General features: G+C 39.2%; 1 protein-coding gene across 4 annotated transcripts in view; it reads right to left on the bottom strand.

The window, feature by feature from the left end:
• PLCE1 (phospholipase C epsilon 1) overlaps positions 1-26,916 on the bottom strand; it is a 343,931-nt gene that overhangs the window by 282,522 nt on the left and 34,493 nt on the right. For all 4 annotated transcript variants that reach the window (XM_063669995.1, XM_063669996.1, XM_063669997.1 and 1 more), the window contains one exon: positions 17,999-19,568. In XM_063669995.1, coding sequence (XP_063526065.1) covers positions 17,999-19,204 — 1,206 coding nt within the window. In that variant the 5' untranslated portion in view covers positions 19,205-19,568. The remainder of the gene's footprint in view (positions 1-17,998; positions 19,569-26,916) is intronic.

Here is a 26,916-nt window from a genome sequence, read left to right as displayed (position 1 = left end):
CATGAGATCTGATGGTTTTATAAGTGTTTGACAGTTCCCCCTTCACATGCTTTCTCTCTCCCCTGCCACCTTGTGAAGAAGGTGCCTGCTTCCCCTTCCACCTGATTGTAAGTTTCCTAAGGCCTCTGCAGCCATGTGGAACTGTGAGTCAATTAAACCTCCTTTGTTTACAAATTACCCAGTCTCCAGTAGTATCTTTATAGCAGTGTGAAAACGGACTAATATGTGGAATAAATTGAGATATGACAAGAAGAGGGAACTAGCTCAGGCAAGGACTTAAAGGCTGGTAGGAAACAGACTAGCACTATTCATAGTAGCCCCAAACTGTGAACAAACCAAATGACTGTTAACAGGGGAATGAATAAAGAGTGGGATATTCATGAAATGAAATGGGAAATAGCAATGAGAATGTACAAACTATAACTATATGCAGCAACATGGATGAATCTTACAGATATAAGGTTGGGTAAAAGGAGACACACAAAATAGTACCAACTATGAATTCTTTTATATAATATTCAAAAATAGGCCAAGTGAATGGTGTTAGAAGACAATACTAGTTTGTTTTGTGGGAGGGAGAGAGACACTGAAAGGAGATACAAGGAAGGCTTCTGGGGTGCTAATATTCCATTTGTTGGTTTGGGGGCTGGCTAAATCTGTGTTTACTTTGTGAAATACATTGACCTGTACACCTTGTATGATTTGCGTATTTTTCTGTAGATGTGTTATACTTCAACAATAATTATGAGAGAGAGAGAGAGAGACAGAGAGAGAGACAGAGAGAGACAGACAGACAGGGTAACTAAAGGGCCAAGAATAGTAAAGACACTTCTTAAAAAATGTTGTTAGGACTTCCTAATGTTACTGGCACAGTGATGGATAAATTAACCAATGAACTAAATTAAAGGGCTCAGAGAAGGCCCACGCATGTATGGAATTTTGGTATATGATAGAGGTGACATGTCAGATTAGAGCTGGAAAATGAATATTGACACAGAAAATGACAATGGATTCCTGCCTACCTCACACCATATACAAAATCAAAGATTTAAATGGATTAGGGAATTCGATGTCAAAAGTAAAACTTTAAAGCTTGTAGCAGAAAATATAAGTGAATATCTTAGACTTTAGGTAGAGAGAAAACATTTAATAAACAAAAAGCTGTGTTCATAAAACTTTAATAAGTTTGACTATAAAATTTAAGAATTTTGCTTATTCAAAATCTTACAGAAAAGACAATTTAAATCTAGGAGAAAGTATTAACAATATACACAAACAAAAAAAGATAATATTAAGAATATATCTGACCAGGCACACTGGCTCATGCCTATAATCCCAGTATTCTGGGAGGCTAAGGCAGGAGCATAGCTTGAGCTCAGGAGTTCAAGACCAGCCTAGGCAACATAGTGAGACCCCATCCCTACTAAAAATTAAAAAAAATAGCCAGGCATGCATGCCTGTAGTCCCAGCTACTCGGGAGGCTTAAGTGGGGAGGATCTTTTGAACACAGAAGTTTGAGACGTAGTGAGCCAAGATCCTGCCACTGCACTCTAGCATGGGTGACAGAGTAAGACTCTGTCTCTCTCTCTCTCTCTCTCTATATATATATATATTTAATAAATCCTACAAATCAATAAAGAAGCACAAGCAATCCAACAGAAAATGGGCATTTTACACACACAAAAACTACATGGCCAATTAAAACACGAAAATATGGTAAACATCATCAGTGATCAGGAAAATGTAAAATTAAACAGAGAAATATTTTTTAATCCATTAGATTGGCAAAATAACAAGTTGAAACATATAAAGTATTAGAGAGAGTGTAGATCCAAAGAATATTTTGTACATCATGGTGGCAAGGGTCGGGGGGTGTGTAAACTGATGCAACCACTTTAGAAAACAGTTTACTACTATCTCCTAAATTTGAACATTCACATACCCTGTGTTTCAACAGTTTGCCTTCTAGGGATATATCCAAGAGAAAATTTTGGACACATATAACAAAGAACATATACAAAAATATTCATGGATGGATTGTTTAAAATACCAAAAACATAGAAACACTCAAAATGTCCATCAACTGGAGAATGCACCAGTAAAGTATGATATATTCACATACAGGAATATAATACAGCAATTAAAACAAATGAACTACAGCAACCTACAAAAGTATAAATGAATCTTAGGAATATAATACAGTGTAAAATAAGTCCCAAAAGATTGTACACAGTGTACCTTTATATAAACTTCAAAACAACTAAAATTTAAAATCTGTAGTTTTTTTTGACGTGAATTCACATAGTAATCACCAATTTGAAGTGTACAATTCAGTGGCATTTATTAAAATATACAGTTCTTAAGAATACATGTAGATGCAATAACACTATATAAAACGAAAGTAAGAGAATGACAGAAACAGAATTAAGGAAGATGGTACCTGGGAAGGGAGGGACATGCAGAGGTTTGGGGTGGTCAAGAGCAGGGAATCATATGGCTAGGCATAGGGTTTGTCAAGGTTCTAGTTACTATTGGCTGTTAAGTTCATCGGTGCTTATTTCACTACTCAAAATGACTAACTATATAAACAAAAAACCAAATAAAAATAAATACATTGGTCCCCTTTGCCTCACATCAACAGATGCTGGCAACAATTTCTGCAAAGTATAGAAGGCAATTTTCACAATAGATGCTTTGAAAACACAACAGGAAAATTTCAATTCTATTGAGACAATTATATCCCTTTAAATTTTATGTGAAGTCATAAAAGGGGGGAGGAAAAGAAGTGGCTAAAACAAAATGGCCAAAGGGCCTCAGAAATCAATATTATTTTTGGAATAAGTCCCACAGACTCCTGTGAAAGAAAACGGTGGTCAATTTTCTTATGGCAGAACACTTTGCCTTCTCACTGGTAGAGAGACAAGCAATTCTGGCCCCTGGCAGGAACTAATATCCCACTTCTCCCATGAAGCCTTCTAAGACTACCCAAATTACCCTGCCACTCATATAGCACTTAAGAGACAATATACCACATTTTATAGCTATTCTGTCAGGGTCCCTAGAGAAAACTCTTTATTTACCTGGAGGTAATATAGCATTGTGGTTAAAAATCAACACAAGAATCAAAGAAGGTTGGTCCAATGATAGTGTGTTATCAGAACTTATTAACAGTGTCACTAAAGTTGGTATACAAAACCCACTGCTAAATTTGGCTTTTTATTTTTTAAAAGGTTATTTATTTTAAAAAGGTTATTTATAAAAAAAAACCAAAATTTTAAAAAAGAATAAAAGGAAACAAAAACAGCTACATAGTGCCAGCTACTGTTCTAAATGCTGGAACATTTGTAACATGTTTGTTAACATATGTTAATATTTAACATATAAATGTCTACTAATCTTTACAACAACTCTAAGAGGTATTTACAATTATTTAGAAATAAATAGAGGCACAGAGAGGGTAAGTAACTTGCATTAAGCCTCAGAGCTATAAATAGTAAGTGCAGGGTCAGAATTTGAAACGAGGCATGCCCCTAACCTCATACCCTTAATCATTATGGAGCCTTAAGCCCTCGATTACTTAGCTGTTATAATTTGATCAGTTCAGCTCCACACCCAATGGGTCAGAAATAGTGTTTGGCATCCTGGCACAGGGCAGGAAAGTTGATTTGAGAGCAACCTGGGCTCCAGGCCTGGCTCTGAAACTGATGCCTGACCAGACCTGTGAAAGGCCAGTGTCTCTTTGAGCCTCAGTTTCCTATTCTGAAAATGAAGGGTTGGACCCGATGGTCTCTAAGGCCCTTGCAGTGCTGATGTTTTATGAGCCTGGGGTTCCTGGCTCAATTCCTTGCAGCCCAGACCATACTGGCTCTTCCTGGGCCAGGTCTGGCCCCTCCTGCTGGGCTCAGTGTCTTGCATTTGGCTCTGCTTCTCACAAATAAAAGAAAAAGAACAACGGGAAATTCCTCCTGAGAGACTGGGAGGGATCCCATGGCTGCTCTGTATGCTTTGAAGCACTCACACTCACTATCCAGAGAGAACTACCTGCCAAGTGAAGGATGGAAAGAAACTAGACTAAGGGGAGAAATGAACTCACAAAACCTGGCTACATCCACATTAAAAGGGCATCTCTGAGCACTTAAAGAATTGACAATGTTATTGCAACAAGATGTGCCAGTTTCTTAAAGAAATGAAGACAGGATCAGCCAAGAAAACCAGAATGGATCAGAGAAGGCAGGACAAACCTGAGAAACTATGCACCAACCAAGGTTATTATTACTTTTTTTTTTTTTTACCACGCCTGGCTAATTTTTTGTATTTTTAGTAGAGACGGAGTTTCACCATGTTAGCCAGGATGGTCTCAATCTCCTGACCTTGTTATCCGCCCGCCTCAGCCTCCCAAAGTGCTGGGAGTACAGGCACGAGCCACTGCGCCTGGCCCAACCAAGGTTATTTACAGCCTGGGAAGAGGATGAAATAAATGAGAGACAGACATGTCTGCCTCCACTATCCCACCATGAACTCTTCCAGGGCTGGTGCTGTGTTTCAGGAATGTATGCATCCCAGGAACTGTAAAGGCATTAGGGTTCAGAATCTGCCAACATCAACAGAGAACCTACTAGGTGACACAGCTATTTGTATCAGAAATGTATTTTTTAATAATATTTTAGAGATGAGGAGAGAGAGTCTATAGAGACCTTGATTCCAGTTCTGAATCTTCCATCATTAGCTATGTAAACCTGTTCAAGTAACTTTACCTGTCTAGGGCCTTGGCCAGTTTATCCATAAAGCAAGGGGCTGAACGTGATTATAGAAGATGGGCCAGGCCAGACACCATGGCTCGTGCCTGTAATCCCAACACTTTGAGAGGTCAAGGTGGAAAGATCACTTGAGGCCAGGAGCTTGAGACAAACCTGGGCAACAACGTGAGACCCTATCCCTACAAAAATATATATATATTTTTAAATTAGCCAGGTGTGGTGGCACGAGCCCATATTCCCAGCTTCTCAGGAGGCTGAGGCAAGAGGATTACTTGAGGCCAACCTGGGCAACAAAACAAGACGCAGTCTCTACAAAAAAATTTTTTAAATTATCCGGGCATGGTGGTATGCATCTATAATCCCAGTTTCTCAGGAGGCTGAAGCAGGAGGACTGCTTGAGCCCAGGAGTTCCAGACTGCAGTGAGCTATTATTGCACCACTATACTTCAGCCTAGGTGACAGAGCAAGACCGTGTCTCTAAAGAAAAAATAATAATAAAAAAAATTTTTTAAAAAGATGAGCTAGCTCAAGAATCTATAGTTCATAAAGTTACCAAATAATTATTTTATATTCATGTAGAAAAGCATTCACCTGAATTAATTTAATGTCTTCATATTTTAGGTCATCGGAACTCAACAGACTCCACTGTTCTGAGCACATAATGTATGAATCCAAGAAAAAAAAAAATCGAAGTTTTGGGCTTCAGAAGCTCTTCTGCTTCTGTTCCATGTGCTACTAGCTAGCATGACCATGTGGGGCTGGGCATGTTGTGCCCTGTAGAAGGGCATCTAGCCGAGGAAGGTGGAAGAGATAGGGCTAAATTCCAATCTGCCCTTTGGCATGAGCTTTGTGCCCATGAGGCTCAGTCCAAACCAAAGCTGCATTCTGAGTTTGTGAGTGCCTCTGAACTGTCCATCAACACTGAAGAGAGCCATGGCCAGGACTGTGAAGCAACGGCCAAGTCTGTGTTCAAGTTTGTGTTTTGTATACAAAACATATAGTTTTACCTTTGCTTAAAATATTTCCAGATACCTCCTTTCACCTCCATTCAGTTTTTAAGGTCTCTAATAAAACCAATCCTGTCCTTTATAATCACATGTCAATATGGACCCAAACCAGCATTAGCCAGGATGCTTGAATGGATTGTTTCTAAAAATCTCAATCCAAGGGTTGAGACATTGTGCATAATGGCAGCATAAATGGAAAGTGGGGACAACCTTTCAAGGTGATTCCTTGGAAACGGACATTATTTAGCTGAGCAAGACCTGGAGTTTAAAATAAATCTATTTTATTACTTTCACATTTTCAAAACATGGTAGCTACTAAATGTACTCGGCAAAAATACAGAAAAATAAAAACTCTGAGAAAAACAGTCACTGGATTCTTAGGGCATCTAATGTGTTGTCTTTACATGTAGATGGTGATTCTTTGCCACCACTAGCAAGTCATTCATTTTGAGGCTCCTGACTTTTCTAGCAACCAATTAGATTTGCACTGGTTCATTCACATTCTTTTTCCTTTATGCTGTGATCAATAATTACCAAGACCATTCATTCTGGATTTCCTGGGTCAGTCTCAATTTCAAATATTCTGCCCCTCTTTCCTCTGAATAAAAAGTTCCCAATTTTTTATTTGGAAAATATGGTCACCATAATAATGGCATTCTCCTCACAAAAATATTAGTCAGGCCAGAGTCATACCATCATTACACTGCCCATATTTGGTTTGTGGCCATCAAAAACAGAACTGGCTGGTTCAATCAGGGTCTGAGGCCATTTTCTTGGTCTCATTAAAGAGACAAATAATGCATTTGCTATTAAACAATTTAGAACTCAAATAAACTTTCCCCTTGTCCTGGAAGAGAGTTTCTCAAGGCTAAGGAGTTACTATCTGATGGAAGGGTACAAAAATCTGGAAAAAATGAAGCTATGGGGCTTTCCAACTGCCAAACTCCCACAGGCTGGCTCCCAATGCACACCACACTCACTATTAAAGTGTCACCATTTATAATTTGGTGCTAAATCTCTCTGAAGCTAAGCTACTCAGCATGGTCTACCAACAAATTGATTCCCTATTCCTTATTCTATTAAAACACAGGGATAAAATGAAGTAGGTTTTGGTGATAAAAGTTATCTAATCTCAAGTTGAAAATGAAGTTATTATTCATTCATGCCAGCACTCTGAAAGGGAAACCAAAGCATCGGGTTTCCATAGCGGGTTCGACTCTGCACTTGCAGCATTTATGAAAGGAAAACAGGCTGCCTCTGGTGTTGTTTTGTTGCCTCCTCTGTAGTTTTGTGTCTGTTTTTCCTCCAGGTGCCTCACTCTGAATCCTTTAGAGCATGGAGTAAGAGGAGAAAAGTTATACTTGCAGGGAGGTTTAAACAGTGTTTGCCAAGCACTTTAATATACAACATGCTTAGATTTTTTCCTCCCGCCTCGCAACCTTGTGAAGTAGGTGAAAACTTCATTTTAATGGTGTGACTATGGAAAGAAATGCTACTGAGTCATGTCTTTCATACTTAGGTCAGTTGGTCAGAATCCTGAGAGATCACAGAAAACTAAATTAAAATGGAAAAATACTAACATATGTTCCCAGTAGTTTTGGGTATCTCAGCATGATCGTGAATAAGCTATAGATTCTGACTCAAGATGTGTGCAGTTTGCTTTGGACTTTGTTCTTGCTTACTTACTTATAAAACTTCTTAACTGTACTTCTAAATTATAGCAATTCCGTAAAACATTCAAACCTTGGGGCTTGGTTTCCTCCTCCCAGCAGGCTGAGTCATAAAAAATAAATCTTAGCCATTTCAATAGACAACACACCCCTCGCATTAAGAATTGGTATTGTTCCCTGCATCTCCCATTTCATCCAAAAGTCACACCCAGTTCACATTTGAAGAAAAAAAAGAGCTCAGGGACTCATCCAGCTCAACATTTGCACATTTAATAAGAGAACAGAATTTCTGCCAAGTTATAGGGGTGAGTTGCATCAGAATCTTCCAGAGGAACTTAGGAGCAGTTATGAGCATGGACTTTAGAGGTAGCCAGACCTGGGTTCAAGTGCTGACATGGTGTGACATTGGTCACACAGGACCCAATGAAATGGGGGTGTTTAACCTCATAGACAGTCGCCATGAGAATGAAAGGAAAGAAAAGATAAAAGACAAGACATCTGGGAAGCCCAGTGTAAGACACAGTAAGCATCCAGCCAGTACTTACCATCTTACTTCTACAGACATTTCCAGGCTTAGCCAAATCCTCTGCCCTTCTACTACACAGTGTCAGGGAGTAAGTCACAAGATTCATTCCAAATCAAACCTCAAGGAGGCACTGCTGGGGGAGGTAGAATACTCAACCTGAAACTCAGGGTCAGGATTTAAATCAGGAAGCCACAGACTGGCACAATTTTAGACTTAAGAGGAAGTGTGTAATTTATAATTTGTTAAATCACTATATGCAAATTATAGACACAGTGCCTGACATACAGCAGGCAATGAATACATGTCTGCCCTCCCTCTTTTTTTAATACTGAAAAACACCTAAAATTCTCGGCCCTAAAGTGACTTGCTCAAGTCACACAAGCAGCCAATGGCAGAGCTGGAATTGGTACTTGGCTCTTTTTAGAAGAGAGGGGTGCTGTTTCAGATCTCTTATCAAAAGTATTGGTGTCAAATGGTTTGAAGGAACTAGACAAACACCTTCCAAACCCCAGGAATGAAATGATCTCCCCAACTTACAATGACAGTATGCTGTCCCTATCCATCCACCACCATGCCCATCCCCGAACCCCCACTGACAGAAGCTAGATTCCCTCCAGTCCATGTGGAAAATTCTGTCTAGGAAGCACTGGGGGTTCTGAAGAGCAGAGACAGAGCTCTAGGTTCTTGAGATCGGGGGGCGTCTTTCCTTCTTGGCCCACTGAAGCACACAGCAGTCTCAGGTGTTCCCTTGTAAGCAAAAAGGATCCAGAAACTTTCTCAAGGGTTCTAACAGCCAGTTGAAATGGGGAGCCAGGGACAAGGAGATGCAAACATGACCTTTCAGGCCAAGTCTGGGGAGATGACAAGCATGGATTGCTGGGTTTGCAGGACTGAAAAGATCCTTTTAAATTTCAGTGGAAAATCCTGATTCTGTCCTACAGGTATTGCACAAAAGAACTGGTTCCAAACTCTGAGGGTCAGGGGGAGGACAGCTAACAAGCCTGCAGTAGTTCTGGGGAAGGAAAGAAGGAGGCAGCAGAAGTGGGTAGAAACCGCCCTTCTTCATTTATAATTCAAAGAGTCATTTGAGAAATACATATTGAGCACTGACTGTCAGAAACTCTGGCCTAGGGTCCAGGGTGGGAGTTGGGGGCTGGCAGAGAAGACCACCAAGAGAAAGTGAAACTAAGCTCAGGCCTGAAAGCTGAGTAGGAGTTAGCCAGGTAGCGAGGGATGTTCTAAGCCAACAATAGGCAAAGGTTTCATGTAAAGGACAAGACAACAAATATTTTAGATTCTGCAGGTCATACAGTGTCTGTTGCAGCTATTTAACTCTGCCATTAGAGGGTAAAAGCACCAATAGACAATACACAAAAGAATGAGTATGGCTGTGCTCCCTAGCCCTTATTAATGAGCAATAAAATTTCAATTCTATATAATTTTCATGTCATGAAATAGTATTCTTCTTTTGATTTTTTCAACCATTTAAAAATGCAGAAGCCACTCTTAGCTTTTATTTTACAAATATCTGTATTGATGTACATGAGGGTTCAGTGAAGGTCATTCCTGAACTAGGAAGATGGTATTCATTTCTAAACCACAGACTCTCTTAGGCCCTTGTACCAAGGCTGGGACTAGAGTGGGACAAGGGAGCTTCCCAGCACTCACAATTTAAGGAGGCACTCACCAAGAAGTATATGGGTGGCACTTCTGAGACCCTGAGAGAAGGTGCACAAAGGTGAGACAAGTGAATGTCTCATCCTAGTGAGATGGCCCTGCTTGTACCTGTGCATAACAGAGTGCATTATTGTGATGTGGCGACCTCTTCCTCAACCATCACTGTGTTGGATGATGTCCTTGTGCCCAAGGTTGTGGACTGACAATCTCATTTCCAGCCACTGCTCTGGGGTTCAGAGTTTGGATAATAAGAAAAACAATTTAGATAATAACATTTAGGCAGAAAGGGAGGAGGGAAAAAAAGAAAAGCTATGCAGACTGGAGTCTGGGAGAATCTGGAGAAGCTGGAAAATTTTTAAAATCATATTTGGGGCCAGGCACAGTGGCACATGCCTGTAATCCCAGTACTTTTGGAGGCTGAGGCAGGAGGATCAGTTGAGGCTAGAAGTTGGAGACTAGCCTGGGCAACATAGCAAGATCTTGCCGCTACAAAAAATTTTTTTAATCATATTTGAAAGTTGTTGCTGGTAGAATAATGTGAGAAATAATGTGAGAAATATTGAGAAGGAGATGAATGTCCAAGGGACATGTTTAACAAGCTCCACTGTAAATAAAATTGTAAACCTCCTTTGCCACTTCCTTGATCTTCATTCATATATCTATACCTATAGGTGCATCTAAATCTATTTTGCAAATCATATATCTGATAATGAACTTATATCCAGAATATATATCAAAAATAAAAAAGACACCTCAATTTAAAAATGGGCAAATAATTTGACTAGACATTTCTATGATACACAAATGGCTAAGAGCACATGAAAAGATACTCAGCAACATTTGCCATCAGGAAGATGCAAATCAGAACAATGAAATATCAGTTTACACCCACTAGGATGGCTATAACCAAAAGACAGACAATAAGAAACACTGTTCAAGATGTGGAGAAATCAGGCTGGGTGTGGTGGCTCACGCCTGTAATCCCACCACTTTGGGAGGCCAAGGTAGGCGGATCACCTGAGGTCAGGAGTTTGAGACCAGCCTGGCCAACATGGTGACACCCTGTATCTACTAAAAATATAAAAATTAGCCAGGCGTGGTGGCACTCACCTGTAATCCCAAATACTCGGGAGGCTGAGGCATGAGAATTGCTTGAACCCAGAAGGCAGAGGTTGCAGTGAGTCTAGATCTTGCCACTGCACTCCAGCCTGGGCAACAGAGCAAGACTCTGTCTCCAGGAAAAAAAAAAAAAAAAAAGATATGGAGAAACTAGAACCCTTTTGCATTGCTGGTGGGAACGTAAAATGTGCAGCTGCTTTGGAAAACAGTCTGGCCATTCCTGAAAAGATTAAACAGAGTTATCATGTGACCCAGCAATTCCAATCCTGGGTATTTATCCCAAAGAAATGGAAACTATGTCCACATAAAAACTTCTGCATGAATGCTCACAGCAGTATTATTCATAATAATCCAAAAGTGGAAACAACTCAATGTCCAACAATTGATGAATAGATAAATAAAATGGGGCATAATCATACAATGAAATATTATTCAGCAGTGAAAAGTATGAAGTACTGATTCATGCTACCATATAAATGAATATTTAACCTTGAAAAGATTATGCTAAGTGAAAGAAGCCAGTCACAAGACCAAACAGTATGAAAGTCCATTCAAATGAAAGTCCAGAATAGGGAAATCTATAGAGACAGAAAGTGGATTAGTGATTCCTTAGGGCTGGGGGAGAGGCACAGGATGAGGCGATGGAGGGTGATAGCTAAAAGAAACAGGGTTGCTTTTTGAGATGATGAAAATGTTCTAAAATTGACTGTAGTGATGCCTGCACATATCTGTGAACATATTTAAAACCACTGAATTGTATACTTTAACTGGGTGAATTGTATGGTATGTGAATTATACATCAATAAAGCTGTTAAAAAAAATAAGAAGAAACCAAAGCATTTCTCCTCCCCTTCAAGGAAATCTGCTATTGTGTTTCAAAGGACTGGCTTTCCCTATCCTTGAATGATGATAGCATGACTTTGTATTGCTGAAGGCTGAGGGGGTTTTCTGCTGAGCTTTCTGAGGGTTTGAGGAGTGATGGCCTAAATAAGAAGGAAGGGTTTGGGGTTCCTTGTAAGGGACTGAGCCTTGGGGTTAGGGGTTCAGGGTTCTGGTGCCTGAGCTCTAGAAGACCCATATTTAATGTGAAGCTCTGAATGTGTTTAGGCAAGCCACTAGAATAAAGAACCACTGAAAGGGGCACCATTTGGTTGTCATGGTGCCAGAAAATAAGCCCAGCACTGCTGTCTGAGAACAGCTTTTGAGAGAGGGCCCTGTCTGAGCCACCAGTTAGTCTAGTCGTGGGGGTCAGTGGGTGCACCTCCCCCAACTGATGCTTCAAATCCTTGAATGCTGAATTATTCGGTCAACAGGGTGGAAACCTCCTCTCTAACCCCAGGACTCCCTTAAGCTCAGAGGGGGCCACTTCTATGACTCATGACTTTTCAGAGGTCATTCAAAGGGCAGCTTGAGTCTCCACTGTGTAAAATACAGGTTGTGGAGCAGATCAGGGTTTCACCAGATGATTTTATCCTTGCCCACTAGATCTAATTCTTTTCAGGCCACATACTACCATGGCCCTTTTTCAGGGATGGGGCCTCTCCAGGTGCTAATTCTCGTTATGTAGGACATCTAGGGAAAAGAAAAATAATAATAATCCTAATGCTGATACTGTCCAAAGAATACTATGAGAATAACAGTGGCCACCAGTGCATTTACCTTACACTGGAATCCAGAGTCAAGGTTTTTCATTCCCACTCTTACCAAATCTTAGCCAAAGGGCTGGTATAACTACAGAGATGTGGGGAGACATTTATCCTATAGTGCACCAATGCAGCTAATAAGGGAAAGCAGTCCAATCATCATAAAGCTGGACTCTGACAACCATCACATTTTCCACTGAGGCACTAGACGTGACTAAACTGCACAGGAGCTGAGAGGAAGCTGGATTCCCTTTCACTGTGCCCAGCAGGAAGAGGCCAGCATCATCCTATACCCATGTCATCAACCCATCACTACCCTTCGTAATGAAAGAGGCAGGCTGGCAAATCACCAAGCACAGGCTTCCAGCTAAGCCTAAGAACCCCACGAAATTTTAATTATCTCAAGGTCCAAACTGTACCCTAGCTCCAGGGCAACCAAATTTCCAGACCAGAAAACAAGACATGTTGCTATCTCAACAGCAATCCCTTACAACATTGAACAGTGGGGCTCAATGGATATTTTATCATCCATAAAAATTACGACTTAGATGAATTTATTATCGGTTGGTCCTTTTACACATAACAGACATTATCTCTCCCCTAAGGTTCAGGTCTCTTCAATTTGAAAGAGACAAAATATAGAATCAAGGACATGTATACCAACAAAGTCATTTTTGTGAAACACTCAAAAAATAATTGCCTCTTAGGTTTAATTTTCTGTTCTTGAGAGTAAAGTATGAAGAAGAAAGGCACCTTTTAAAAGGATGAAAGCAGAATAAGAAGCAGCAATACAGAAGATGCTTTTGACCTTCCTTTTTAAATTATAGCTTTTCTAGACTGATTTAAAATTTTTTTATTCAATCTTTACATTTTTATTCTTTGTTTTTTACTCTTTAGTTTATCTGAGGTTTTTTCTTCTATTTTGTCATACATATTCTTGTACAGTAAATCTTCTTGTGGAACAAAGAAGGGAAATAAGTAAAGTGATAATACAGGAGCCAGTGGAATTTCTGCCCTGGCACCTTCACATTCTCTGAGTGCATGTGGATTTCAGGTTACATGAGCAATTCCAGCAAGGCAGAAGCAGAAACTTCTTGTACTTCACATTCAAGATAACTATATGTATCTAAACTCCTCAAAACTCAGGCAGGTTGAGAATTTTTTTTAAAGGAAAAACACCCTTAACCAATCTTTAACCTGGAGACTTTAGCCACCCATCAAAATATCCTGTCTTATTTCAGAGCAGGAGAGAGGGAGTATGACTGTAACTGGATAAAGGATAGGGTTTTAATTTCTTATGAGGAGGAGAAGGAGGATACCAGTAGTTAGTATGTCAGCAAGCATTAATCTTCATTAACGTTTTCCATTCAAATCCATTCTTCTCTACACAGCTGTGCAAATATAAATTAAATGGGTCATTCTGACCAAGCTATCCAAGAAAAAAAAATGTTTAATGTGAGGGCCAAGGAATTAATTGGACAAACAGCACATTCTTTAAATGTGTGGGAGGGATTGTTCAAACTACCACATTATAGATTGAGAAACATGAATTCAAATTCATACCACTGTAAACATCCCTGAGTGAGAAGACAAACAGCAGAAGGTGGTGGAAATGTGTTCTCGACAAAGCATATCCACAATGGCCAGAGTGAGCAGAGCAGCACTCACTCCTTGCTAGAACTGTGTGGTGGGTAGCATCTCATTTAACGCCACAATAACACCATTATTCTCAGTTTATAAAAAAGGTAATTAGGAACAAAGAGGTCAAACTGTGTACCAGAATTCACATGGCCAGTCAGTGATGGAGTGACGGTCACAATTTAAATTCAGGTCGACTGACTCCATAGACTGTATTTGTAACCATGACATTGCCCCTATTCTCTATATACTTGGCATTATGTTTGCATTATGGAGAGTAAAAAAATGCAGAACCTATTTCTTGTCCTTAATCGATTTACAATCTGATTGAGGAACCAGAATGGACACATATGAAATAACCAAAACACAGGAAAAGGAGCAAATCATTAAGATCTGCATCTTTGAAGGAAGCAATTCATGGGAGCTGGGGAAAACTAGTTATAATTCACCTGTGCAACTTTTGAGAATTTCTACCAGATTCTAAACTAAAAAACAAGATATACAGAATACCATACCTTAGAAAATACTGATTCATTGCTGATATGGTGTGGTTTGAACATTCAGAAAGGGCCCCCCCTTTAGAAATCTCCCTTAAGAAAGGACAGGACAACCAGCCTATTCCCCAGCTGCATCTTAATGGTTAATAAAAATGCCAATAGCCTCCTCCAAGCCTGCCCAGACCAAGGGGATAAAAGTTCCTGGAGTCTACTCTGACAGGTATGGCAACCTCTCCCAGCCTCCAGAGACTAAGAAGCAGGGAAGAGACAATTTGCATCATCCCTTTTGTCCTTTTCAATTAGAAATTAACCATCCCAGGCCTTTGATGAACAAGGGCAGGTTTGAGCTGGGGACCAGTGAACAAGCTCAGAAGAAACAGCAGCAGGGCTATAGAAAAGAAGAAACTGGACGAGGGTATGGGCATACCAAAAATTATTCTGAAATTCACACCCGATTCACAACCCTCATAGGGAAACCACGATAAAGGTTCTAAAGCACCCTATTTCCATTCACTTTGCTATATTTAAATTTCAATTGTGCTCTTAATGTTCGAGTGTACATGATTTTTTAAACCACTGCATTTTTAACTAAGATGACATGTTGCTCTCAGCAGCAGTTTCATGGCAGGGAGATGCTATGCAAGTCATCTAGTGCTGAGCAGGACAGGCATGCTGGTGACGGGCTCCTTGTCTGTGACTCAGGTTTCATGTGGAATCAGGTCAAGAGACACAGAAACACATCCCTAGACACTGGCTGAGGTGAGTGGTCAACTGTATAGACAAGGACCTGCAGGCTTTCACTTTTCAGGCAGGTTCCCAGGTCAGCCCAAATGTTCCTAAGAACCCAAGCAGTGTCTTTTTTAGGGAAAGGCAAATATTCCTGAAATGTCCTGATCAAAAAGCAAAGAGCTCTGTTTAAACTCCCAGCCAATGGTTCTCAACTCCATAGAATCTATAGAATCACCAAGGGAACTTTGAAAAAAATATTCATGCTGTGCCCTACCCCAGTGATTCTGATTCAAAGGGCCTGGGGAGGGGTCTGGACAGTGACTGTGACGTGTAAGCAGGGTTACAATCGCCATATCTAACATGGCCAAGTCTGAGATACCGTGAGCATCAATGAATGGGATCACTCAATCAACAGATGCTGAAACGAAAAGAATTATTCCGTTCTTTTAAAAGCTTCCTCTGAATTTTATTCCTTTCTGGATCTTAAGAAACCACCTAAGAGTGTCAGCTGCCTGGATTAAATCTTAGTTATTTCACTTACTAGCTAAGTGACCTTGATGAGGTACATAATTTCTCAGGAAATCAGTTTGCTTAGCAATACAATAGTGTTAATTATCATACCAAAATCCTAAGGTAGTTAAGATGATTGTACAACATGGAATATGTAAATTATTTAGCCCAATATCTGGCATTTGTTGAATGCTCAATAAATGTTAGCTACCCTGATTGATGACTCAAATGGTTGGGCTGTGTCCCCACCCAAATCTCACCTTGAATTGTAATAATCCCCATGTGTCAAGGGCAGGGCCAGGTGGAGATAATTGAATCATGGGGGCAGTTTCCCCCACAGTTTTCTCATGGTAGTGAATAAGTCTCATAAGATATGATGGTTTTATACATGGGTGTTCCCCTGCACATGATTTCTTGCCTGCTACCATATAAGACATGTCTTTGCTCCTCCTCTGCCTTCCGCCATGATTGTTTGGCCTGCCCAACCATGTGGAACTGTGAGTCCATTGAACCTCTTTTTCTCTGTAAATTACCCGGTCTTGACTATGTCTTTATTAGCAGCATGAGAACAGACTAATACAATGATGATGATGATGAAAGTAAAAATATAATACTTATATTTCAATAAAAATGATGTTTCTCTAGACCAGGTGCTTATTCCTAGGGTCAGGTTTTAAAGGACTTATGAAGAACCGGAATGTGAGAGTTCTAGAAACAGTTTCACATAGAGAATGACTGAAGGAAGCAAGAGTTTTCAGGATAAAAAAATCCAAGATGGAACATGGCACTGTCCTCAGATGTACAGATAAGGTCTGAGAGCAGGCAGCCTGATCATGTGTATTTCCAGAGCAGGATTCTTAAAGAGGGGAGACTGTGGATAGAATTCAGAGGACCTGGAAATCTGGTTGAGGAAAAAAAAATGATTCATTATTTTCATTAATCTCAAAAAGGAAATTTAGCATTTCCTTTAATTTTGAATATAGGCAACAAACTTCAGTAGTAGTAATAGTAACTGTGAGCTTGTCACCAATAGAAGTCACAGATATTTCCATATCCTATTACAGTTGTGATAGATATCCTAAAATGTTATTGATATTTAGGGTGACCAACTGCTCTGGTTTGGTCTGAAGGGTTTTCCAGGACATGGAATTTACAGTGTTAAAATTGAGAAAATTTCAAGCAATCCATACTATATATACATTAGTATATATACATAATCCAATATATGCATAAGTATACAATCTATACTTATGAATATAAGGACTTATATTCATCACTACAATTATCCCTCAATAGATCAGAGGAATTGGTTCCAGAACTGCCCCCTACCCCCTCGAACACCAAAGTTCAAGAATGCTCAAGTCCCTTATGTAAGATGGCCTAGTATTTGCAAATAACATACATGCATCTTCCCGTATACTTTAAATCTTCTCTAGATTACTTAGAGTACCTTATACTATGTAAACAGTGTTACAGCGTATTGGATTGTAAAATTTGTGTTATTTTTTATTGTTATATTGTTATTTTTGTTTCTTACAAAAATATTTTCTATATGCAGTTGGTTGAATCTGTGGATACAGATGAGGGCTAATTCTATTTTGAAATTATGATAGTTATCACATAACTAGATATTATTATTTAATGTATTAATAAAGAAGCACGTAAATTGCCATGTTAATTAAAAAAATCTTGATAAATGTATATCAACATAACTTGTCCTTTATGATGATTTCTATTTCATCTGATTCATTTAAAAACATTATTCTGAATCCATAGGTTTCATCACTTTGCCAAAGGAATCTATGGCATAAAAAATTTAAGAGGGAAGGAAGTGGGACCATTAGTTGGAAAATGTAAAAAAACAGAATTAAGTTCTGTTAGGTCTGGAAACCTAAAAACAATAATGAACTACATCACAGAGGAGGACCCAGGCATTTATCTCAAAAGAACACAAACAGATAATCAACAAATGGAGCCATTTTTTTTCCACTCCCAATAACAGTATTTCCTGACATATTTTTATGTTGTTGCAGTATCAACTCAATCTTGATAGCTATCAATTGGAGTATCTGTTTTCAATAACCACAAATGCTTAACCTAAGAATCATAATTTGACAGATCTTAAAATTTCTCATGAATTACGACAATGGAAATTCGGACTTTTTTTTTTTTTTTTTTTAAAAAGCAAGTTTAAAGAAATGGTAAAAAGAAACTCAAATGCTTACAGGATACCACTGGGCTTCTGACAGATGTCGGCTCCCACCTTGCCTTATCTCCACTGTTGAGGGGGGTTCCGTTACTCTCCCACAAGGCAGTAAGGGACCATTTCTCTTCTGATCTATGTAACTCCATGCAGTCAGCCCAATGTGGCCAGAAGGCAGAGTTCTCACAATTGCTCTTGTTCCAGTATACACAGATTTCTTAACTTCTCTGTCATTTTTACAGAATCTCCTGACTAATAAAGTGGATCGCTCCTTTTTGCTTTTAAAAGCATCTTCTTCTATATCTTCACAATTATCAGGGAAGTCCTCAAAATGGTTCAAAAAGGTCTTGGCAGCTTGACTGTCAGTAAAGTCTTTCCTACAAAAGCTATCACTTGAATATACCATGTCAACCTTCTCGCAAGAGCCTTCAAAGCAAAAGTATTTATCATTCAAGGTGTCACAATGATCACACTGCAGCTGCTCATTCTTATTATCACAATTTTTGGCCAATTCCATCAGTTTACAGGTATATGCCACATACTTTTTCTTTTGCTTCTCCTCACCCACAGGTAGTGGTACACAATTTCCACAGTCGTCTAAAATTAAGTTTTCTGATAGGGTACAGAAAGTGTCTGACATTCTTCTGTCAACTTCATAATGAAAATGAAATACTGCCCTTCTGCTGTCAGGGTGTGCTCTGTCTGTCTCTATGATCGCTGACTGATTTCTTAAAGGACTAATGCCCATGGAAGGTCTGTCTAGTTCCAGTTGAATTCCAGGGAACACCTTTCTTTCCAGTGGAGAAGGAATTCCAGTTTCTAAACACAAGTCTTCCTCAGCAACAGAGTTGTACATTTCACAAAACTGTCTCTGAGAAAGGCCATGCTGATGGTTTCTCAATATGTTGTTGCAGTTAATGTTAAGGTTTTTCACAGAATCTGGCATGATTTTATCCCAGCATTTTTCATTACTGTTCTCATCACTCACTATTTTCTCCCTTGCTATTGAGAGAATCTTTGGCAAGTTGCTTCCAGAAGGTTCTTCTTTAAGTTTGTTCAGTAGTGAGATGGTATTAGAAGTCTCCCCACTTCGTCTGACAGTATGTGCTTTTGAAATATTGATGTCTGAGACCTTTTCACTACTTTCATCTGCAGCCGACTGGGCAGAAACCACTTTTCTCTGAGTCACAGGTATGAGAACAGAAGCTGTCATTTCTTCAGAAGTCATCTTGGACTAACACACAGGTTTTAACTATTGCTCTATTTTTCCTCCCTGGTGATCATGTCAAGGTTTTAATAAAATGACTGATTATTACGACAATCTCAGATACACAAGTCCTCCCAAGGAACAAAGGGATAATTCCTTTCATTCAGGAGCATTAAGAGGCAAATAAATTTTCTTAGTTATAACTTCCTATCATGAATATATATTTTTTCTAGATCAGGGTTTTAAGATGGTAGATCAATTTTCCTTCCTCTGTTACCTGAAGCAAAATTTTTTGAAGACTTTTACTCGGGATTGCACTCTGCAACTTCTGATCCATCACTGATTTGCAATGATTTTAAAATCCAGTTTGAATGATTCCTGTTTCCTGTAAGAAAAGAGATAATGTCAAACACTGTGGCACTCAGTGACTTTTTTAAAAAATGATCTCACAATCCTAAGATACAGACCAATTTTGAGAAAAAAGGTTTTTTTGCAATCAGAAGTTGGTTTAAAATAAAATACTTTACAGACAAGCAAATGCTGAGAGATTTTGTCACCACCAGGCCTGCCCTAAAAGAGCTCCTGAAGGAAGCGCTAAACATGGAAAAGCACAACCGGTACCAGCCACTGCAAAATCATACCGAAATGTAAAGACCATCGAGACTAGGAAGAGACTGCATCAACTAACGAGCAAAATATCCAGCTAACATCATAATGACAGGATCAAATTCACACATAACAATATTAACTTTAAATGTAAATGGACTAAATGCTCCAATTAAAAGACACAGACTGGCAAATTGGATAAAGACTCAAGACCCATCAGTGTGCTGTATTCAGGAAACCCATCTCACGTGCAGAGACACATATAGGCTCAAAATAAAAGGATGGAGGAAGATCTACCAAGCAAATGGAAAACAAAAAAAGGCAGGGGTTGCAATCCTAGTCTCTGATAAAACAGACTTTAAACCAACAAAGATCAAAAGAGACAAAGAAGGCCATTACATAATGGTAAAGGGATTAATTCAACAAGAAGAGCTAACTATCCTAAATATATATGCACCCAATACAGGAGCACCCAGATTCATAAAGCAAGTCCTGAGTGACCTACAAAGAGACTTAGACTCCCACACATTAATAATGGGAGACTTTAACACCCCACTGTCAACATTAGACAGATCAACGAGACAGAAAGTCAACAAGGATACCCAGGAATTGAACTCAGCTCTGCACCAAGTGGACCTAATAGACATCTACAGAACTCTCCACCCCAAATCAACAGAATATACATTCTTTTCAGCACCACACCACACCTATTCCAAAATTGACCATATACTTGGAAGTAAAGCTCTCCTCAATAAATGTAAAAGAACAGAAATTGTAACAAACTGTCTCTCAGATCACAGTGCAATCAAGCTAGAACTCAGGATTAAGAATCTCACTCAAAACTGCTCAACTACGTGGAAACTGAACAACCTGCTCCTGAATGACTACTGGGTACATAACGAAATGAAGGCAGAAATAAAGATGTTCTTTGAAACCAACGAGAACCAAGACACAACATACCAGAATCTCTGGGATGCATTCAAAGCAGTGTGTAGAGGGAAATTTATAGCACTAAATGCCCACAAGAGAAAGCAGGAAAGATCCAAAATTGACAACCTAACATCACAATTAAAAGAACTAGAAAAGCAAGAGCAAACACATTCAAAAGCTAGCAGAAGGCAAGAAATAACTAAAATCAGAGCAGAACTGAAGGAAATAGAGACACAAAAAACCCTTCAAAAAATAAATGAATCCAGGAGCTGGTTTTTTGAAAGGATCAACAAAATTGATAGACTGCTAGCAAGATTAATAAAGAAAAAAAGACAGAAGAATCAAATAGATGCAATAAAAAATGATAAAGGGGATATCACCACCGATCCCACAGAAATACAAACTACCATCAGAGAATACTATAAACACCTCTATGCAAATAAACTAGAAAATCTAGAAGAAATGGATAAATTCCTCAACACATACACCCTCCCAAGACTAAACCAGGAAGAAGTTGAATCTCTGAATAGACCAATAACAGGAGCTGAAATTGTGGCAATAATCAATAGCTTACCAACCAAAAACAGTCCAGGACCAGATGGGTTCACAGCTGAATTCTACCAGAGGTACAAGGAGGAGCTGGTACCATTCCTTCTGAAACTATTCCAATCAATAGAAAAACAGGGAATCCTCCCTAACTCATTTTATGAGGCCAGCATCATCCTGATACCAAAGCCTGGCAGAGACACAACAAAAAAAGAGAATTTTAGACTAATATCCTTGATGAACATTGATGCAAAAATCCTCAATAAAATACTGGCAAACAGAATCCAGCAGCACATCAAAAAGCTTATCCACCATGATCAAGTGGGCTTCATCTCTGGGATGCAAGGCTGGTTCAATATACGCAAATCAATAAATGTAATCCAGCATATAAACAGAACCAAAGACAAAAACCACATGATTATCTCAATAGATGCAGAAAAGGCCTTTGACAAAATTCAACAACCCTTCATGCTAAAAACTCTCAATAAATTAGGAATTGATGGGACGTATCTCAAAATAATAAGAGCTATTTATGACAAACCCACAGCCAATATCATACTGAATGGGCAAAAACTGGAAGCATTCCCTTTGAAAACTGGCACAAGACAGGGATGCCCTCTCTCACCACTTCTATTCAACATAGTGTTGGAAGTTCTGGCCAGGGCAATTAGGCAGGAGAAGGAAATAAAGGGTATTCAATTAGGAAAAGAGGAAGTCAAATTGTCCCTGTTTCCAGATGACATGATAGTATATCTAGAAAACCCCATTGTCTCAACCCAAAATCTCCTTAAGCTGATAAGCAACTTCAGCAAAGTCTCAGGATACAAAATCAATGTGCAAAAATCACAAGCATTCTTATACATCAATAACAGACAAACAGAGAGCCAAATCATGAGTGAACTCCCATTCACAATTGCTTCAAAGAGAATAAAATACCTAGGAATCCAACTTACAAGGGATGTGAAAGACCTCTTCAAGGAGAACTACAAACCACTGCTCAAGGAAATAAAAGAGGATACAAAGAAATGGAAGAACATTCCATGCTCATGGGTAGGAAGAATCAATATCATGAAAATGGCCATCCTTCCCAAGGTAATTTACAGATTCAATGCCATCCCCATCAAGCTACCAATGACTTTCTTCACAGAATTGGAAAAAACTACTTTAAAGTTCATATGGAACCAGAAAAGAGCCCGCATCGCCAAGTCAATCCTAAGCCAAAAGAACAAAGCTGGAGGCATCACACTACCTGACTTCAAACTATACTACAAGGCTACAGTAACCAAAACAGCATGGTACTGGTACCAAAACAGAGATATAGATCAATGGAACAGAACAGAGCCGTCAGAAATAATGCCACATATCTACAAGTATCTGATCTTTGACAAACCTGAGAAAAACAAGAAATGGGGAAAGGATTCCCTATTTAATAAATGGTGCTGGGAAAACTGGCTAGCCATATGTAGAAAGCTGAAACTGGATCCCTTCCTTACACCTTATACAAAAATCAATTCAAGATGGATTAAAGACTTAAATGTTAGACCTAAAACCATAAAAACCCTAGAAGAAAACCTAGGCATTACCATTCAGGACATAGGCATGGGCAAGGACTTCATGTCTAAGACACCAAAAGCAATGGCAACAAAAGCCAGAATAGACAAATGGGATCTAATTAAACTAAAGAGCTTCTGCACAGCAAAGGAAACTACCATCAGAGTGAACAGGCAACCTACAAAATGGGAGAAAATTTTCGCAACCTACTCATCTGACAAAGGGCTAATATCCAGAATCTACAATGAACTCAAACAAATTTACAAGAAAAAAACAAACAACCCCATCAAAAAGTGGGCGAAGGACATGAACAGACACTTCTCAAAAGAAGACATTTATGCAGCCAAAAAACACATGAAAAAATGCTCACCATCACTGGCCATCAGAGAAATGCAAATCAAAACCACAATGAGATACCATCTCACACCAGTTAGAATGGCAATCATTAAAAAGTCAGGAAACAACAGGTGCTGGAGAGGATGTGGAGAAATAGGAACACTTTTACACTGTTGGTGGGACTGTAAACTAGTTCAACCATTGTGGAAGTCAGTGTGGCGATTCCTCAGGGATCTAGAACTAGAAATTCCATTCGACCCAGCCATCCCATTACTGGGTATATACCCAAAGGACTATAAATCATGCTGCTATAAAGACACATGCACACGTATGTTTATTGCCGCATTATTCGCAATAGCAAAGACTTGGAACCAACCCAAATGTCCAACAATGATAGACTGGATTAAGAAAATGTGGCACATATACACCATGGAATACTATGCAGCCATAAAAAATGATGAGTTCATGTCCTTTGTAGGGACATGGATGAAATTGGAAATCATCATCCTCAGTAAACTATCGCAAGAACAAAAAACCAAACACCGCATATTCTCACTCATAGGTGGGAATTGAACAATGAGAACACATGGACACAGGAAGGAGAACATCACACTTCGGGGACTGTTGTGGGGTGGGGGGAGGGGGGAAGGATAGCATTGGGAGATATACCTAATGCTAGATGACGAGTTGGTGGGTGCAGCGCACCAGCATGGCACATGTATACATATGTAACTTACCTGCACATTGCGCATATGTACCATAAAACCTAAAGTATAATAATAATAATAATAATAAAAGAAAAAAAAAAGAAGTTGGTTTTTATGCTTTTAGTATTTTTTTTATTTAATATTTCAGAACTTCTGCTTCCAGCCAAAATGGAGTAACAAGGGCAAGATTTATTCATCCATCTTAAATAACTAAAAAGAAAATCAGAAAAAAAAATAATGGTTTTCAGATATTGAACAACAGGCAACACAGACATTGATCTCTGAAAGATGAAAAAAAAAAGAAGTGAGCCCTATAAATGCTCTAGCTTACTGCTTAGACAGTTTCCAGGCAACAAGGCAGGAAAAGGAAACTCAGGTAAAATCCAACAATTTACCTGAGTAGAAGAGAAAAAGTTAAGACTTCAGGGAGGCCAAGGAAGCTAGAGAAATAAGGCACATTAAGCAAAGAGGCACAAAGATAAGAATGACAGCAGACTTTTAATCAGAAACAATGCAATCCAGAAGAGAGTGGACTAAATCTTTAAAGTACTGAAAGAAAAACTACTGTCAACTTCAAATTCTATACCCAGCAAAAATGTCTTCTGCAAATAAAAATTAAGTAAAAATTTTCCAGGCATATAAAGCTGAAATAATTTATCACTAACAAGCCTGCCCTGCTTGTAACTCTGTTAGTAGAGAGAGGGAATCAAAAAAATTGCTATCCAATGTGGAAACACAATTATAAAGGACATACAAGGCACTATAGGACTAGAAAGTGCCCATCATGAGCATATCATTCCTTTCCAGGAAAAGCAGTTGCTCCCGAGAAAACTAATCAGCAGTCATGCTCTGGGGCAAACACCAGCTTTGCCTTGCCTTTGCTCTTCAACAAATAGATGTCTTTCTTCCCCTTGCTTCTCCCGTACCCTCTTTTCCCAAAGAGTCATCAACTACCTCTTAATCCCTTCTATATGTGTTCCCTCAAGCACAAACACAGCCTCAAGGGTGAGAGGCTCCCAGTATATGCATGTCTCTACAACTACTCTGAAAAATCACTGGAAACCCTAGAAATCATATTCTTTGCAGGGAACAAACCAGCCCACACACAGCAGCAGTGTCCTAGCTCAACATCCTAACAAATCCTACCACGCAGCAATAACTATTATCAATACTTTAAGAAACCTCCTTCCAGAACACTCCGTATGCATCAACATACATAGAGATATATGTATATAACTATGCAAATACCAGATAATATTGGTCATTCTGTTCTGTACCTGCTTTTAAAAATTCAAAGCACACCATGAACAACTTTTCAGGTCAAGAATTATACAGATAATTTTAATGGCATATGGCACTAACTTGAATTCAAATATCTGCTCTATTTTTTAAAGAGATTTTTCAGGCCAAAGCCTTCAGATTGACAGCTAATATGTCCTTTCTTACCCATGAGGTAAGTAATTCAAGTAGGAGAAGGGGAAAACATTTTTGGTGATGCCTGGGTCCTGTTCTAAGGACTTTGCAATTATTGTTGTTATTATAATTATAAATATCATCATCATCATCATCATTTTGAGACAGAGTCTCGTTCTGTTACCAGGCTGAAGTGCAATGGCACAATCATTGCTTGCTGCAACCTCTGCCTCCTGGATTCAGCAGTCATATACTGTTCCTTCTATCATATTCTATATGTTAGAGGGAATTACTAAGTATAACCCACATTCAAGGGGAGGGAAATTAGGGTCCACCTTTTGAAGGGAGAAATATCAAAGAATTTGTAGACATATTTTAAAACCAGCCTGGGTTCAAGTGATCCTCCCACCTCAGCCTCCCAAGTAGCTGAGACTATATAGCACTGTGCTTGGCTAATTTTTGTATTTTTTGTAAAGACAGGGATTCACCATGTTGCCTAGTCTGGTCTTGAACTTCTGGGCTCAAGCGATCCTCCCACCTTAGCCTCCCAAATTGCTGGAATTACAGGTGTGAGCCACTGTGCCTGGCCGCTTTGCAATTATTATCTTGTGTAACTCTCACTCAATACTACAAGATAGTGTGATGGTTTTAAAATATGTCCACTAATTATTTGATACTCCTCTCTTCACAAGGTGTGATGGTTTTAAAATATGTCCACAAATTCTTTGATACTCCTCTCTTCACAAGGTGGAGCCTAATTCTCCGCCCCTTGAATGTGGGTTATACTTAGTGGCTTCCCTCTAATGTATGGAATGTGGTAGAAGGAACAGTACATGACGGCTAAGAATCAGTCATGAAAGTCATTGGAGCTTCCTCCTTGCTACTCCTCTCTCGCATGCTCTGGGGGTAATCTGCTGCCATATTGTAAGGAGAGATCCCTGTGGAAAGTATGGAGGACTCTTGACAACACCCATGTGAGTGTGACATCTTGGAAGCGGATCCTCCAGCTATAGTCAAGGCTTTAGATGATTGTACCTGCAACCTATATCTTGACTGCAACCACATGACAGACCCTCTGACAGATAAGCCTTGTCCCAGATTCCTGACCACAGAAACTGTGAGATGATAAATGTTTATTGCTTTGAGCCACTACATTTTGGGCTAATATGTTACACAGTGATAGATAACTAATACAAATAATTTCTGCTATGCACATTCGAAAGATTAGAAACCAAAGCACAGAAAAGCTAAGTGAATTGCCAAAGACCCCTCCACTGGAAAATGATTGAGACAGGATTAAAATCCAAGAAGACTGACTACAGAATCTCTTCTCTTAACCATAGACTATGCTGCTTTATCTTCCATCTAGTCTGAAGCCCTATGGGTTTGGGTTTCTGATGTCTTCTAGCTATGAAGACCCATGGCTGCTGGGAGAAGCCTATCTTTTATTTTTTATTTTATTTATTTATTTATTTATTTATTTATTTATTTATTTATTTAGAGATGGAGTCTCGCTCTGTCACCAGACTGGAGTGCAGTGGCAAGATCTTGGCTCACTACAACCTCCACTTCATGAGTTCAAGCGATTCTCCTGCCTCAGCCTCCTGAGTAGCTGGGACTACAGGCATGTGCCACCATGCCCAG

Source organism: Pongo pygmaeus, chromosome 8 (genome assembly GCF_028885625.2).
Source record: "Pongo pygmaeus isolate AG05252 chromosome 8, NHGRI_mPonPyg2-v2.0_pri, whole genome shotgun sequence".
Lineage (NCBI taxonomy): Eukaryota > Metazoa > Chordata > Mammalia > Primates > Hominidae > Pongo > Pongo pygmaeus.
Note: the sequence above shows the minus strand (reverse complement) of the source record. Positions and strands in the feature narration are given on the sequence as shown.